The 13,374-nt window shown below is 45.7% G+C and overlaps 1 protein-coding gene across 9 annotated transcripts in view; it reads left to right on the plus strand.

Annotated features, from left to right (window-relative positions):
• Positions 1 to 13,374, plus strand: part of MSRA (methionine sulfoxide reductase A) — a 324,741-nt gene that overhangs the window by 271,987 nt on the left and 39,380 nt on the right. Inside the window, exon 8 of one of the 9 annotated variants that reach the window (XM_073586363.1) lies at positions 2,326 to 2,425. The exons of 7 other annotated variants lie outside the window; for them this stretch is intronic. In XM_073586363.1, coding sequence (XP_073442464.1) covers positions 2,326 to 2,379 — 54 coding nt within the window. In that variant the 3' untranslated portion in view covers positions 2,380 to 2,425. Of the gene's footprint in view, positions 1 to 1,628; positions 2,206 to 2,325; positions 2,426 to 13,374 lie in introns of those variants that run through there. One more of the 9 variants, XM_073586364.1, reaches the window with a different exon arrangement.

Consider the following 13,374-nt stretch of genomic DNA (forward strand, 5'->3'; position numbering starts at 1 on the left):
CACTGACGGTCCACAGATTAGGGGGGCACATGGAGCACTGGCACTCCACAGATTAGGGGGTTGGAGGAAGCGCTGACGGTCCACAGATCAGGGGGTGCAGGAAGTCCTGACGGTCCACAGATTAGGGGGGTGCAGGAAGTGCTGACGGTCCACAGATTCGGGGGGTGCAGGAAGTGCTGACGGTCCACAGATTAGGGGGGTGCAGGAAGTGCTGATGGTCCACAGAAGAGGGGGGTGCAGGAAGTGCTGACGGTCCACAGATTCGGGGGGTGCAGGAAGTGCTGACGGTCCACAGATTAGGGGGGTGCAGGAAGTGCTGACGGTCCACAGATTAGGGGGGTGCAGGAAGTGCTGACGGTCCACAGATTAGGGGGGTGCAGGAAGCACTGATGGTCCATAGGTTAGGGGGGTGCACAAAGTGCTTACGGTTCAGAGATTAGGGGGCGCAGGGAGCGCTGACTTTCCACAGATTGGGGGGACACAAGAAGCACTGACGATCCACAGATTGTGGGGTTGCAGGAAGCGCTGACGGTCCACAGATTAGGGGGTTGGAGGAAGCGCTGACGGTCCACAGATTAGGGGGTTGCAGGAAGCACTGACTATCCACAAATTAGGGGGTTGCAGGAAGCACTGACGGTCCAGAGATTAAGGGGTGCAGGGAGCGCTGACTTTCCACAGATTAGGGGGACACAAGAAGCACTGACGATCCACAGATTATGGGGTTACAGGAAGCGCTGACGGTCCACAGATTAGGGAGCACTGAAGGTCCACAGATTGGGGGGTGGTGCAGGGAGCACTGATGGTCCACAGATTAGGGAGCACTGAAGGTCCACAGATTAGGGGGTTGCAGGAAGCACTGACTATCCACAAATTAGGGGGTTGCAGGAAGCACTGACGGTCCAGAGATTAAGGGGTGCAGGGAGCGCTGACTTTCCACAGATTAGGGGGACACAAGAAGCACTGACGATCCACAGATTATGGGGTTACAGGAAGCGCTGACTGTCCACAGATTCGGGAGCTCTGAAGGTCCACAGATTGGGGGGTGGTGTAGGGAGCACTGATGGTCCACAGATTAGGGAGCACTGAAGGTCCACAGATTAGGGGGTTGCAGGAAGCACTGACTATCCACAAATTAGGGGGTTGCAGGAAGCACTGACGGTCCAGAGATTAAGGGGTGCAGGGAGCGCTGACTTTCCACAGATTAGGGGGACACAAGAAGCACTGACGATCCACAGATTATGGGGTTACAGGAAGCGCTGACGGTCCACAGATTAGGGAGCACTGAAGGTCCACAGATTGGGGGGTGGTGCAGGGAGCACTGATGGTCCACAGATTAGTAGGGCACAGAGAGCGCTGACTGTCCACACAGTAGGGGGGGCCCAGGCACCGGTAGTCCTGACTTCTATTATTACCCCTTCAAATTGCTCCAAATTTGTGGGGCCAGAATCCCAGCAGCCATTAAACTTTTTGGCAAAGTGGCGACTTTTGAGCATAATAAGGCATTTTTTTGTCCTCTTTAACTGATGAGACTTTTGCATTTGATTCTCCCGTTCCGCAGCTCAGGGATCGACATGAAGCGGCGTACAGTTAGTGCTGGATTCTTTCTTTCTTTTTTTTTTTTTTTTTAGGTCAAAATAAAAGCAAGAAAAGGACAAAAAAAATCCAACTGAGAGAGAGATGTAAGAAACCGGGAAGCGTCAGATCTTTCTCTTTTGGCTTTCACAGAATAGTTATTTTAGCATCACTCAGTCCCTCTTGGGCGTCTTGTCTTCTCCGTAACCGGAGACGTTTCCCCTGTCGATCTCACTCTTGTGACATCTGCCGCATCCGTCTAATGGAGCCGCTGCGGTTTCCAAGGCAGCGAAATTTAGCATAACCCCTCGAAGACCCCCCCCTAACAAAGAACAATGAAAGTTCTTCCGGGTCAGAGTTTGCGCCCCTGACGCGCGTTTGCCACTGGTTTCAATCAGCCACTTCTCCCGACTGAATTAAGGGCACAGGGGGCAAGTTCACAAGGTCGTGGTGTCTGGCAGCTGCGTACGCCGCACTGATGGCCCAACGGTCAATGTCATCTGCTAGAAAGAAGGACATAACATTTTATTGAAGCCCCCTGACCGAGCAATCCCTGCAGTTTTTGGAGACAATAGTAACAAAGGAATGAAAAAAAAAAAAATTAAAAAATTGTATTTTTTTTTTTATAATTTGCAAATTCTACATAAAAAACAAAGTTTGGCCGCATGCCATCGATATTTTCAGTGTTTGGCAATTTCTGCAGAAACATTTAAAAATTGATGTTTTATTTCTTCTTTTTTTTTTTTTTTTTAGGATAAATGTTTCTACAACCCTGAACCCCTCTTACTGAGCGAAGTTTTTAGATGACAAGATAAAATTGGGGACCTCCCTTTGCCTTCATTAATTCTGCTAGGTACACTTACACAAAGTCAGAGATTTTGTAGGATTATAGTCAGATGTATGAGTTACCAATATTTCCAAACAGATGATAATGACCCATCATTTTGAAATGTAGGCTTTAAACTCTGTCAGTAACAGGAACAGCCATGTAGGAGATTCAAAAATGGTCGAAGTACAGACAAACTGCTATAAAGGTGAGGATGTGGAAGACAGAGTCATGTCACAAATCATACTTCATTCTAAGACTGAGCTCAGCAACAAAACTCAAGGTAGTTATACCTCATCAGCAAGGTGTCTGCCAGGCAAATTTCAAAGCAGCTGGGGTGTCAAGATAGTGCTGGTCAAGCTATTTTGAAGAAAATACAAATAATGGGAAAGATTGAGAACCGTAAACGCAGTGGTCGGCCAAGGAAACAGAGCAGATGATGATTAATTGACAAATGCTTCCTTCTTTGAAGGCATTTTTAATTTGTAGAATTTTTGAACACCTGCCTAAAATGTTTACACAGCACTCTATCTATTATATATATATCTTCTATCTATCTATATATCTTCTATCTATTATCTATATATTATCTATCTTCTATTATCTATTATCTATCCATTGACTATCATCTACTATCGATTATCTACGGTATCTATATATTATCATCTATAGATCATCTACTATTTATCTATTATCTATCTATTATCTATTACCTGTGAGAGGCAGAATCTAAAAGTAAAATCCAAAAAATTAATTTGCATTTTATTGCATGAAATAAGTATTTGATCACTATCCAACCAGCAAGAATTCTGTCTCTGAGACCTGTTAGTTTTTCTGTAAGAAGCCTCCTACTCTGCACTCATCTGTATTAATTGCACCTGTTTGAACTCATTACCTGTATAAAAGACACCTGTCCACACAATCAATGACACTCCAAACCCTCCACCATGGCCAAGACCAAAGAGCTGTGTAAGGACAAAATTGTAGACCTGCACAAGGCTGGTATTGGCTATAGGACAATAGGCGAGCAGCTTGGTGAGAAGCAACAACTGTTGGCAAAATTATTAGAAAGTGGAATAATTACAAGATTTCTGTCAATCATCCTCAGTCTGGGGCTCCATGCAAGATCTCACCTTGTAGGGTAAGGAGGGCTCCATGCAAGATCTCACCTTGTAGGGTAAGGAGGGCTCCATGCAAGATCTCACCTCATGGGGTAAGGATGATTCTGAGAAAGGTGAGGAATCAAACATTACCATTAGTAATACACTGTTCCGTCATGGATTGAAATCCTGCTCACGCCAGCACATGTCCAGGCCCGTTTGAAATTCACCAATGACCATATGGATGATCCAGAGGAGGCATGGGAAAAGCTCATGTGGTCAGAATAAACCAAAATAGAACTTTTTGGCGTCAACTCCACTTGCCGTGTTTGGAGGAACAAGGAGTACAATCCAAAGAACACCGTCCCAACTGTGAAGCATGGTGGAGGAAACATCCTATTTTGGGGGTGCTTTTTTGCAAATGGGACAAGATGACTGCACCATTTTGAAGGGAGGATGGATGGGGTCATGTGTCGCAAAATTGTGGCCAACAACCTCATTCACTTAGTAAGAGCATAGAAGGTGGTTCGTGGCTGGGTCTTCCAGCATGACAATGACCCGAAACACACAGCCAGGGCAACTAAGGAGTGACTCCGTAAGAAGCATTTCAAGGTCCTGAAGTGGCCTAGCCAGTCTCCAGACCTGAACCCAACAGAAAATCTTTGGAGGAGCTGAAACTCAATGTTCCCCAGCGAAAGCCCTGAAACCTGAAAGATCTGGAGAAGATCTGTATGGGGGAGGGGGCCAAAATCCCTACTGCAGTGTGTGCAAACCTGGTCAAGAACTACAGGAAACGTCTGACCTCTGTAACTGCAAATAAAGGTTTCTGGACCAAATATTAAGTTCTGCTTTTCTATTGTATCAAATACTTATTTTCCCCACTGTGTCTATTATATAACGTATATACTCGAATATAAGCCGAGATTTTCAGCCCGTTTTTTTGGGCTGATAGTCCCCCTCTCGGCTTATATTCGAGTCATATACACGGGGGGTCAGAGGGGGAGGGGGGCGGGGGTGTCAGGTCATACTTACCCGTCCTGACGCTGTGTCTTGAGCCCCCAGCTTCTCCCCGTGCTCTCTCTTCCTGCCTTCAGCGGTCACGTGGTGCCGCTCATTAAAACTCATGAATATGCGCATATCATGAGTTTTAATGAGTGGCACCACGTGACCGCTGAAGGCAGGAAGAGAGAGCGCGGAGAAGCTGGGGGCTCAAGACACAGCGTCAGGACGGGTAAGTACAGCGATACTCACCTGTCCTGCGTCCATGGCTGCTTGCTGCTGTCTGTCATCGGTCAGTGACTTGAGACAGCAGAGGGTGCGGTGACGTGATTAGTGCACGCCGCGCCCCCTGCAGTCTGGACGTCACTGACTGATGACGTGGCAGATAGCGGTGAGCAGCCATGGACGCAGGACAGGTGAGAATCTGCCACCCAGCGACGGAGAGGTGAGTATGTCATTTTTTTTATTTTTACATGCAGCAGCAGCAGCAGCGGCAGCACATGGGGGAATAATCTAAGAGGAGCTTCTTATGGGGGCAGCATATGGGGGAACAATATGGAGCTTCTAATGGGGGCAGTATATGGGGGTACAATATGAAGCTTCTAATGGGGGCAGCATATGGGGGAACAATATGGAGCTTCTAATGGGGGCAGTATGTGGGGGAACAATATGGAGCTTCTAATGGGGGCAGTATATGGGGGAACAATATGGAGCTTCTTATGGGGGCAGTATATGGGGGAACAATATGAAGCTTCTAATGGGGGCAGTATATGGGGGAATAATCTATGGAGCATTTCCCACCCTAGGCTTATACTCGAGTCAATAAGTTTTCCCAGTTTTTTGTGGCAAAATTAGGGGGGTCGGCTTATACTCGGGTCGGCTTATACTCGAGTATATACGGTGTATATATATATATTACAATAGATAGATATAGACAGTGCTGTGGAAATGTATATCTATTTATGCAGCACAATCAACTCAAAGGTCAGATTGATAAGGGCTCATTTCTTTAAAAAAGTGGTATATCAGATCATAAAAACGTACCGTAAATCCTCTTTCCTGCATTGCTTAATATATATAGAGAGTGAAATGTATTTTTTTTGTTATTTTCTAACAGCGGGTTTAGACATACTGTCTTGCCCAATTTATTAAATAATAAATTTTAAAAAAAATAAATAAATATATATATATATATATATATATATATATATATATATATATATATATATATATATAAATAATATATACACACACACACATACATACTGGCTGAAGAGCCCGGTGTTGCCCGGGCATAGTAACCAACTGTGGTTAGTTATAACAAATTATAATGATTATATTACACATAAAAACATTTCACATCATATATTCAACACTACAGATTTACTACACAAATTAGCTAAACGATTACCCAAGTATCCTCTCCTGTGTGATAATTTCTGCTGACCTGTGTATCTAATCCTATCCTGTGTGGTACTGACTGCTGAGCCGTGTATCTAATCCTATCCTGTGTGATACTGACTGCTGAGCTCTGTATCTAATCCTATCCTGTGTGATACTGACTGCTGAGCTCTGTATCTAATCCTCTCCTGTGTGATAATTTCTGCTGATCTGTGTATCTAATCCTATCCTGTGTGGTACTGACTGCTGAGCTGTGTATCTAATCCTCTCCTGTGTGATACTGACTGCTGAGCTCTGTATCTAATCCTATCCTGTGTGATACTGACTGCTGAGCTCTGTATCTAATCCTATCCTGTGTGATACTGACTGCTGAGCTGTGTATCTAATCCTATCCTGTGTGATACTGACTGCTGAGCTGTGTATCTAATCCTATCCTGTGTGATACTGACTGCTGAGCTCTGTATCTAATCCTATCCTGTGTGATACTGACTGCTGAGCTGTGTATCTAATCCTATCCTGTGTGATACTGACTGCTGAGCTGTGTATCTAATCCTATCCTGTGTGATACTGACTGCTGAGCTCTGTATCTAATCCTATCCTGAGTGATACTGACTGCTGAGCTGTGTATCTAATCCTATCCTGTGTGATGCTGACTGCTGAGCCGTGTATCTAATCCTATCCTGTGTGATACTGACTGCTGAGCCGTTTATCTAATCCTATTCTGTGTGGTACTGTCTGCTGAGTCGTGTATCTAATCCTATCCTGTGTGATACTGTCTGCTGAGCTGTGTATCTAATCCTATCCTGTGTGATACTGTCTGCTGAGTCGTGTATCTAATCCTATCCTGTGTGATACTGTCTACTGAGCTGTGTATCTAATCCTATCTTGTGTGATACTGACTGCTGAGCCGTGTATCTAATCCTATCCTGTGTGATACTGGGCTCCCCCTGCAGTCTGTGTCAGAGGTTGGTCTGTGTTGGCATGGTTTTAAATTGTGTTATTTTCAGCTTTACAGGAGGATGATAACACCTTAGAAATGATGAGAATAATTGGCCTCAGTTACCACAACTGTCTACAAAGAAAACTGTTGCTGATAGCGACCAATCACAGCTCATTTTTCATCTATTAGGCTATGTGTCCACGTAGCGTTTTATTCCGGACACTAAAAACCGGACTCCTTCCCAGAAATCGCGTTTTTTTCCACGCGATTTCACCGCGATTTTATTGCGATTTTGCCACGATTTTCGTGTGCGATATTCAAGCACTTTCCAAGCATCGCTTGGAAAGTGATTGACAGGTTGGTCACACTCGTCAAACATAGTGTTTGACAAGTGTGACCAGGTTTTTACTATTGAGGCCGCCTATGCGGCATCAATAGTAAAAGATAGGATGTTAAAATGCTAAAAAAAATAAAAAAATCGGGGTATATTTACCTTCCGGCGTCCCGCGCTGCCATCCCGGCCTCAGCGTTCCCAGTAATGCCTTGCGAGACCTGTGATGACGTAGTCTCGCGTTACTATAGCGATTTCGCGAGACCGCTAGAGTCACGCGAGACTACGTCATCACAGGACCTTGCCGCAAGGCATTACTGGGAACACTGAGGCCGGGAACGCAGCGCGGGACGCCGGAAGGTAAATATACCCCGATTTCTTTATTTTTTATTCTTTTTTTTACAGGGGTATGGTACCCAGGGCCTGGAGGACAGTCTCCTCTCCTCCACACCGTGGGTGCCAACCGCACATGAGACGCTTAACTTCCCGCATGGTGGGCATAGCCACATGCGGGAAGTAAGCGATTCTCATGCATTCCTATGGGTGCGGAATCGCGGCAATTCTTTGCGATTCCGCACAAAAGAATGAGCATGCTGCGATTTTTTCCGCGATGCGATTCCGCCGTGGAAAAAAGCGCAGCATTAGCACAGCATGTGCGGAATGCCATAGGAATGCATGGGGGGCGTTCTGTACACGATTTGTAAACGTTTTCGCCCCAAAAATCGCGGCAAAAATGCTTAAAAATCGCTACGTGGGCACACAGCCTTAAACAGCTCTTGGACAGCGTGGCGAGTTTTGAGTGGTGACTTTTGTGTTGCGACTTTTATGTGGCGAGGTTGGTGTCTGTGTGGTGAAATGTGTGCTGAGGGTGGTATATGTGGTGAAGCACGTGGTAGTGTGTGGCGCATTTTGTGTGTGTGTTCATATCCCCGTGTGTGGTGAGTATCCCATGTCAGGGCCCCACCTTAGCAACTGTACGGTATATACTCTTTGGCGCCATCACTCTCATTCTTTAAGTTCCCCTTGTTCACATCTGGCAGCTGTCAATTTGCCTCCAACACTTTTCCTTTCACTTTTTCCCCATTATGTAGATAGGTGCAAAATTGTTCGGTGAATTGGAACGCGCGGGGTTAAAATTTCGCCTCACAACATAGCCTAGGACGCTCTCGGGGTCCAGACGTGTGACTGTGCCAAATTTTGTGGCTGTAGCTGCAACGGTGCAGATGCCTATCCCGGACATACATACATACAGTACATACATACACACACACCCACATTCAGCTTTATATATTAGATATCTATCTGCCCCTGTCCGCTGTGTGAGGACGCTCAGCTGCACATAGACAATAACTTGCTGACACCTTTGGTGCAGCTGATCAATGCATGGATTTAGTTTTGCAGCTATGTCACCACCTAGTGGTCATCCACTGCTATAGCTATTGGGAGATGTAAATGTGTGATATGGGTAATCACTGCAGTATTTTGTATTTTTTTTTTTTTTGCACCATGAAGCTGTATTGTGGGGAATGTAAGCATTTGAGGCCGGCTTTGCACTTCTCTTCTTGTGCTTAGAGGCACAGTACGATCTTCACTTGGCCTCCATTATTTCCTCCAGGCACAGGTGCTGTGTACATTTTGGGTAGTGAGTGATGTAATGATTCCAGCCCTGGTGGTCTATGGTACTCGTGATGCTCGACGCCAGTTCAGCCATGATGGCGACTGCTGATATCTCGGCGCCTCTATTCTCTGCACGTACATGAAGGATGGAGACATAAATACTAATGTAGATGGCGGCCTCTATGGCGAGATATTGGCGATGAATGAGTTAGCGGAATGCAGCAAACTGGCTCCGTGCCGCATTTGCTTTAGTTGCTATGGTAACGCGAGCAACCACACATACGGTATCCATAGGCGCAGTGAGACCTGTGCCGCTACGATGTGTGTAGACTCGTCTGTGGATGTAGATACATATGAAATATTCATTGTAAGGGGAAGACGCACTGTATGTGTGTGCGTAGTCAGATGTAGCAGAGCTGAGCGGTTTACTGCCCTGGGATGACCTACTGAATGAAGGAAACCTGCAGTCCTATGTAAACTCGGATGTGACTAACTCAGTTCTTGAAGTGAATGTCCACATTTTAATACGATGTTGTCTTTAAGTCCACCATTATGTACCAATTTGTTTTTTAATATATCTTTACAGGAAATAAGGCTTATTATACAGAGCTCTGAATCCCCTACCTGGACATAGAACCATATTTTAAAGCTTGAGATGCCCCCATCCACCACTAGGGGGTGCTTTCTATATACAGAGATACATGATAAGATCCTGTCTGCAGCCACCACTAGGGGGAGCTCCCTGTATACAGAGGTACATGATAAAATCCTGTCTGCAGCCACCACTAGGGGGAGCTCCCTGTATACAGAGATGCATGATAAGATCCTGTCTGCAGCCACCACTAGGGGGAGCTCCCTGTATGCAGAGATACATGATAAGATTCTGTCTGCAGCCACCCCTAGGGGGATCTCCCTGTATAAAGAGATACATAAGATTCTGTCTGCAGCCACCACTAGGGGGAGCTCCCTGTATACAGAGATGCATGATAAGATCCTTTCTGCAGCTACCGCTAGGGGGAGCTCCCTATATACAGAGATACTTCATAAGGTTCTGTCTGCAGCCACCATTAGGGGGAGCTCTCTGTATATATAGATACATGATAAGATCCTGTCTGCAGTCACCACTAGGGGGAGCTCCCTGAATACAGAGATACATGATAAAATCCTGTCTGCAGTCACCACTAGGGGGAGCTCACTGTATACAGAGATACTTGATGAGATTGTCTGCAGTCACCACTAGGGGTAGCTCCCTGTATACAGAGATACATGATAAGATTCTGTCTGCAGTCAGCACTAGGGGGAGCTCTCTGTATACAGAGATGCATAAGATCCTGTCTGCAGCCACCACTAGGGGGAGCTCCCTGTATACAGAGATACAGATGTTGATGAGATTTACATTTCTCTTTTGTTGTTTTTGCATTTTGTAATGTATCTTTTATATGTCTTGTGTTCCTTATTGTAATGTATAAAGTGCAGATTGATAAAGAGATGAGTACCGTGTTACTGCGGGATCAGTGAAGACTCCAAAGACATACTGATTGGGAATTTAGATTATGAACCCCAATGGGGACAGTGCCGATAATGTCTGTATTAGGCTGTGGAATTATTGGCGCTATGTAAACGTATAAAATAAATAAATGATATCAGAAGCCCCTTCACCTCTGATGTGTCAGGCATATACTAAGGCCTCTTTCACACTTCAGTTATTTGCATCAGTTAAAATCCGCCAAAAAGGCAGACAAGCGGATCCGTTCTCAACTGATGTGAACGGATGGCACAGGATCCGTTTTTAGACGGATCCTGAAAATGAGGAAATTTAAAGGAACCGCTGGCCGGGAAGGAGAGAGAGAGACCGACCGAGACCGTTTGGAAATCTTTGAGGATGTTGACGGACACTGACATTGTGGCGGACCCTCAAAAAACACGGATGCAACGGACGGCAATCAGTCAGGATCCGCCAATAATGAAAGTCAATGGGGAAAAAAACGGATCCGCAAAGAAAAATGGCGGATCCGTTTTTTTTCAAAATTGGCGGATCTTGACTGTCAAAAACGGAAGTATGAAAGAGGCCTAATATATACCAATAGAACTATTTGAGATCCGCCAGGATGTGAGGTCGGGGTTGGGGGGTTGATCATCGATTTCACAACTTGTAATAAGGATCTAGAAACGTCTCCGAAGGCCGGCCCTTGTAGGAAGATCAGTATGAAAAATTACTCCTGGCCTCCTACAGAAAGTGGGCTTCATCTGTCTATAAAAGTGGAGCTAAGAAGGCGGAGAGTCACACTTGATAACTCATGAGTCAGCAGCCTGGCCTCCTTCTCAGGCTGCAAGCTTCCATCCTAGCTGCTGGCTAGAACCTATTCACATTTGCATTCTTTTTTAGCATTGTTTGTTTTTTTTCTGGATAAAACATGCCCGTGTTATAGCCTATGGCCCCATCTCCACATGTCCTTTTGTTTTTATGGCCGACGGTGTGCACAGAAGACGTATTTGAGCTTTGTCCAATTCACAGACCAGACTCAGATGTCAACGAACGGATCCATGATGTGAGGGACAGGACATTAATGCTATCTTGGTACTGTATGAATGAGGTCTCAATGTTGGGGTAGGAGAGCACACACATGTGGTGAGTGCCTGGAGGCCTCTATTTCCTTGGGGAGGGGGGTCCGGCCACCTCTCTCAAGGATGGCCATTCAGTAATGAAGTCAAGCAAAACAATTTGTCAGTAGCCCGTGGCCTCCAGTCCCGTGGACCTTCCTGCTACTTGCCGGGCTACCCAGAGCCTCTTCTGATTGCTAGGCCAAAAACAGTCATTTTTGTAAAAGAAAAATCACAGGACCTTGGTCCAGTGGCCACCTTGTTAGCCGTAGCCACCAGACTAGAGCCCTACAAGTCTACTCTTAACTTACGGAATCCCCGGCACCTCTTCTGATTAGTAGGTCTGGCGTAGCGTCATCTTTGTAAAGAAGTCAGTAGCCCATGGTCGGTAGAACAGAGTGCTGCGGGCCTACCATGAAGATGATGCGTCAAGCCTACTAGTCAGAAGAGGCGCCGCAGGTTCACATGGCTCTGGTCCAACAGTCACAGGCAACTGGCATGGCCACCAGACTAGGGTCCTGCAAATCTTTCCATATTTGGTGATCCTTTCCAGCCTAAAATATGTGGCAACGAGTGCTGTAAAATCTAGATGTTTCCATAATGTAATGTGCAGGAGCGCAGACTCCTCTCCTATCTAATATCTGCAGAGGAAGAGGAGCCGAATCCACATTGTGCAGAGAGCTGTTGTACAGTGATGATGTCACTGAGGAGGAAGGTCCCGGCAGGGCACTAGATAAGCTTTTATCGGTAGAGCTCCCATCAAAGCCTACATACACCTTGGTTATGTAACCTCACTGTTTTGTGTTCCCGTTGTGGTTGCTTGGAACATGTATCATCATCCAGATGTTACTCGCTTCTGTCCACTGACCAAGTGATACAATAGATCCCTCATTCAGAGACCTTAAAAATGCCACAAAGCCGAAGCCGATGCATCGTGTTGTGAGCATGAGTAGAGTGTGCTTTGATCTCTTTGATTGCGAGAGCCCATGTGAGGGGCCACCATTGTTTCCTTTGTGCCGCAGCCTCTTGACGTTGAGTCATCGTCGTCCTCTCAACTTTCGGTGTAGAGCATGTGGGAGTTTATTTTCGGCTGATGCGTTCACATACACTTTTCCGTCCTCCCACTGTTTCTCCCCGGCCTTTGATTCTTTATATATTGCTTCCATTTATCATGCTCTCTGCCAGCTGCGTCTCACCTTTTATTTTAGTTTTTTCTCGTCTCATCTTGCTCTTCTCCGCATTGAGTTATGGTTGATGGCGTTTGCTCCTAGCCAGACACTTTGTCATCAACTTATAAGCAGCGCGTACGGCGTATTAAACCTCCTTCCTTCATTCCGGCGCAGCATCTGTGGCTTTTTTCACATATTGTGTGAAGCATTCCACTTAACATTCACCAAGAAACGTTTACATTCTTTTTCTTTTTGGAATTCTTCAATTTTTGTATTTTTTTTCCCACTTGTGCCTACGGTAATTTTTTGAAGCCCATGTATGTTTTGTTTTGTATCTTTTTACTTGTATTATTTTTTTATTTTTTAAAAGGAACTTTGCTTTTTTGACCTCAAGATAACTACGTCACGGTAAAGTACCTGTAACGAATATCACTTCCATACCTTTATTTTGTAAGTCCATGTCTCCGTCGTCTCGTAATCCATGGCTTATGCCAATGAGCTCGCAAGTGCAGGGGGCTTGGCCTGCGCTTTCGTCTCTCCGGCCTCCTGCCATTGATTGACAGGTCACTCCTTTCCGTGACCTGCTCGTCAGCAGACAACTCGTACAAGCGCCTCATTTCCGGGGGTGGTGCATGGCGCAGATGAAGTTGCAAAAGCCGGACTATCGATCTGCGCACGCTCAACTACCGGGAATGTCGGTGCCTTTTCGAAATGTCATTCTCTGTGACTTGCTCCCCCATCTGAGATCTTAAGCAGGTACGATCATTCCCAGCTGTCAAAATATCATCAGGACCTTACTGGGAATTACGGCGCCTGCG

The sequence above is a fragment of the Dendrobates tinctorius genome, unplaced genomic scaffold, assembly GCF_039654945.1.
Source record: "Dendrobates tinctorius isolate UK_male_01 unplaced genomic scaffold, ASM3965494v1 ptg000093l, whole genome shotgun sequence".
NCBI lineage: Eukaryota > Metazoa > Chordata > Amphibia > Anura > Dendrobatidae > Dendrobates > Dendrobates tinctorius.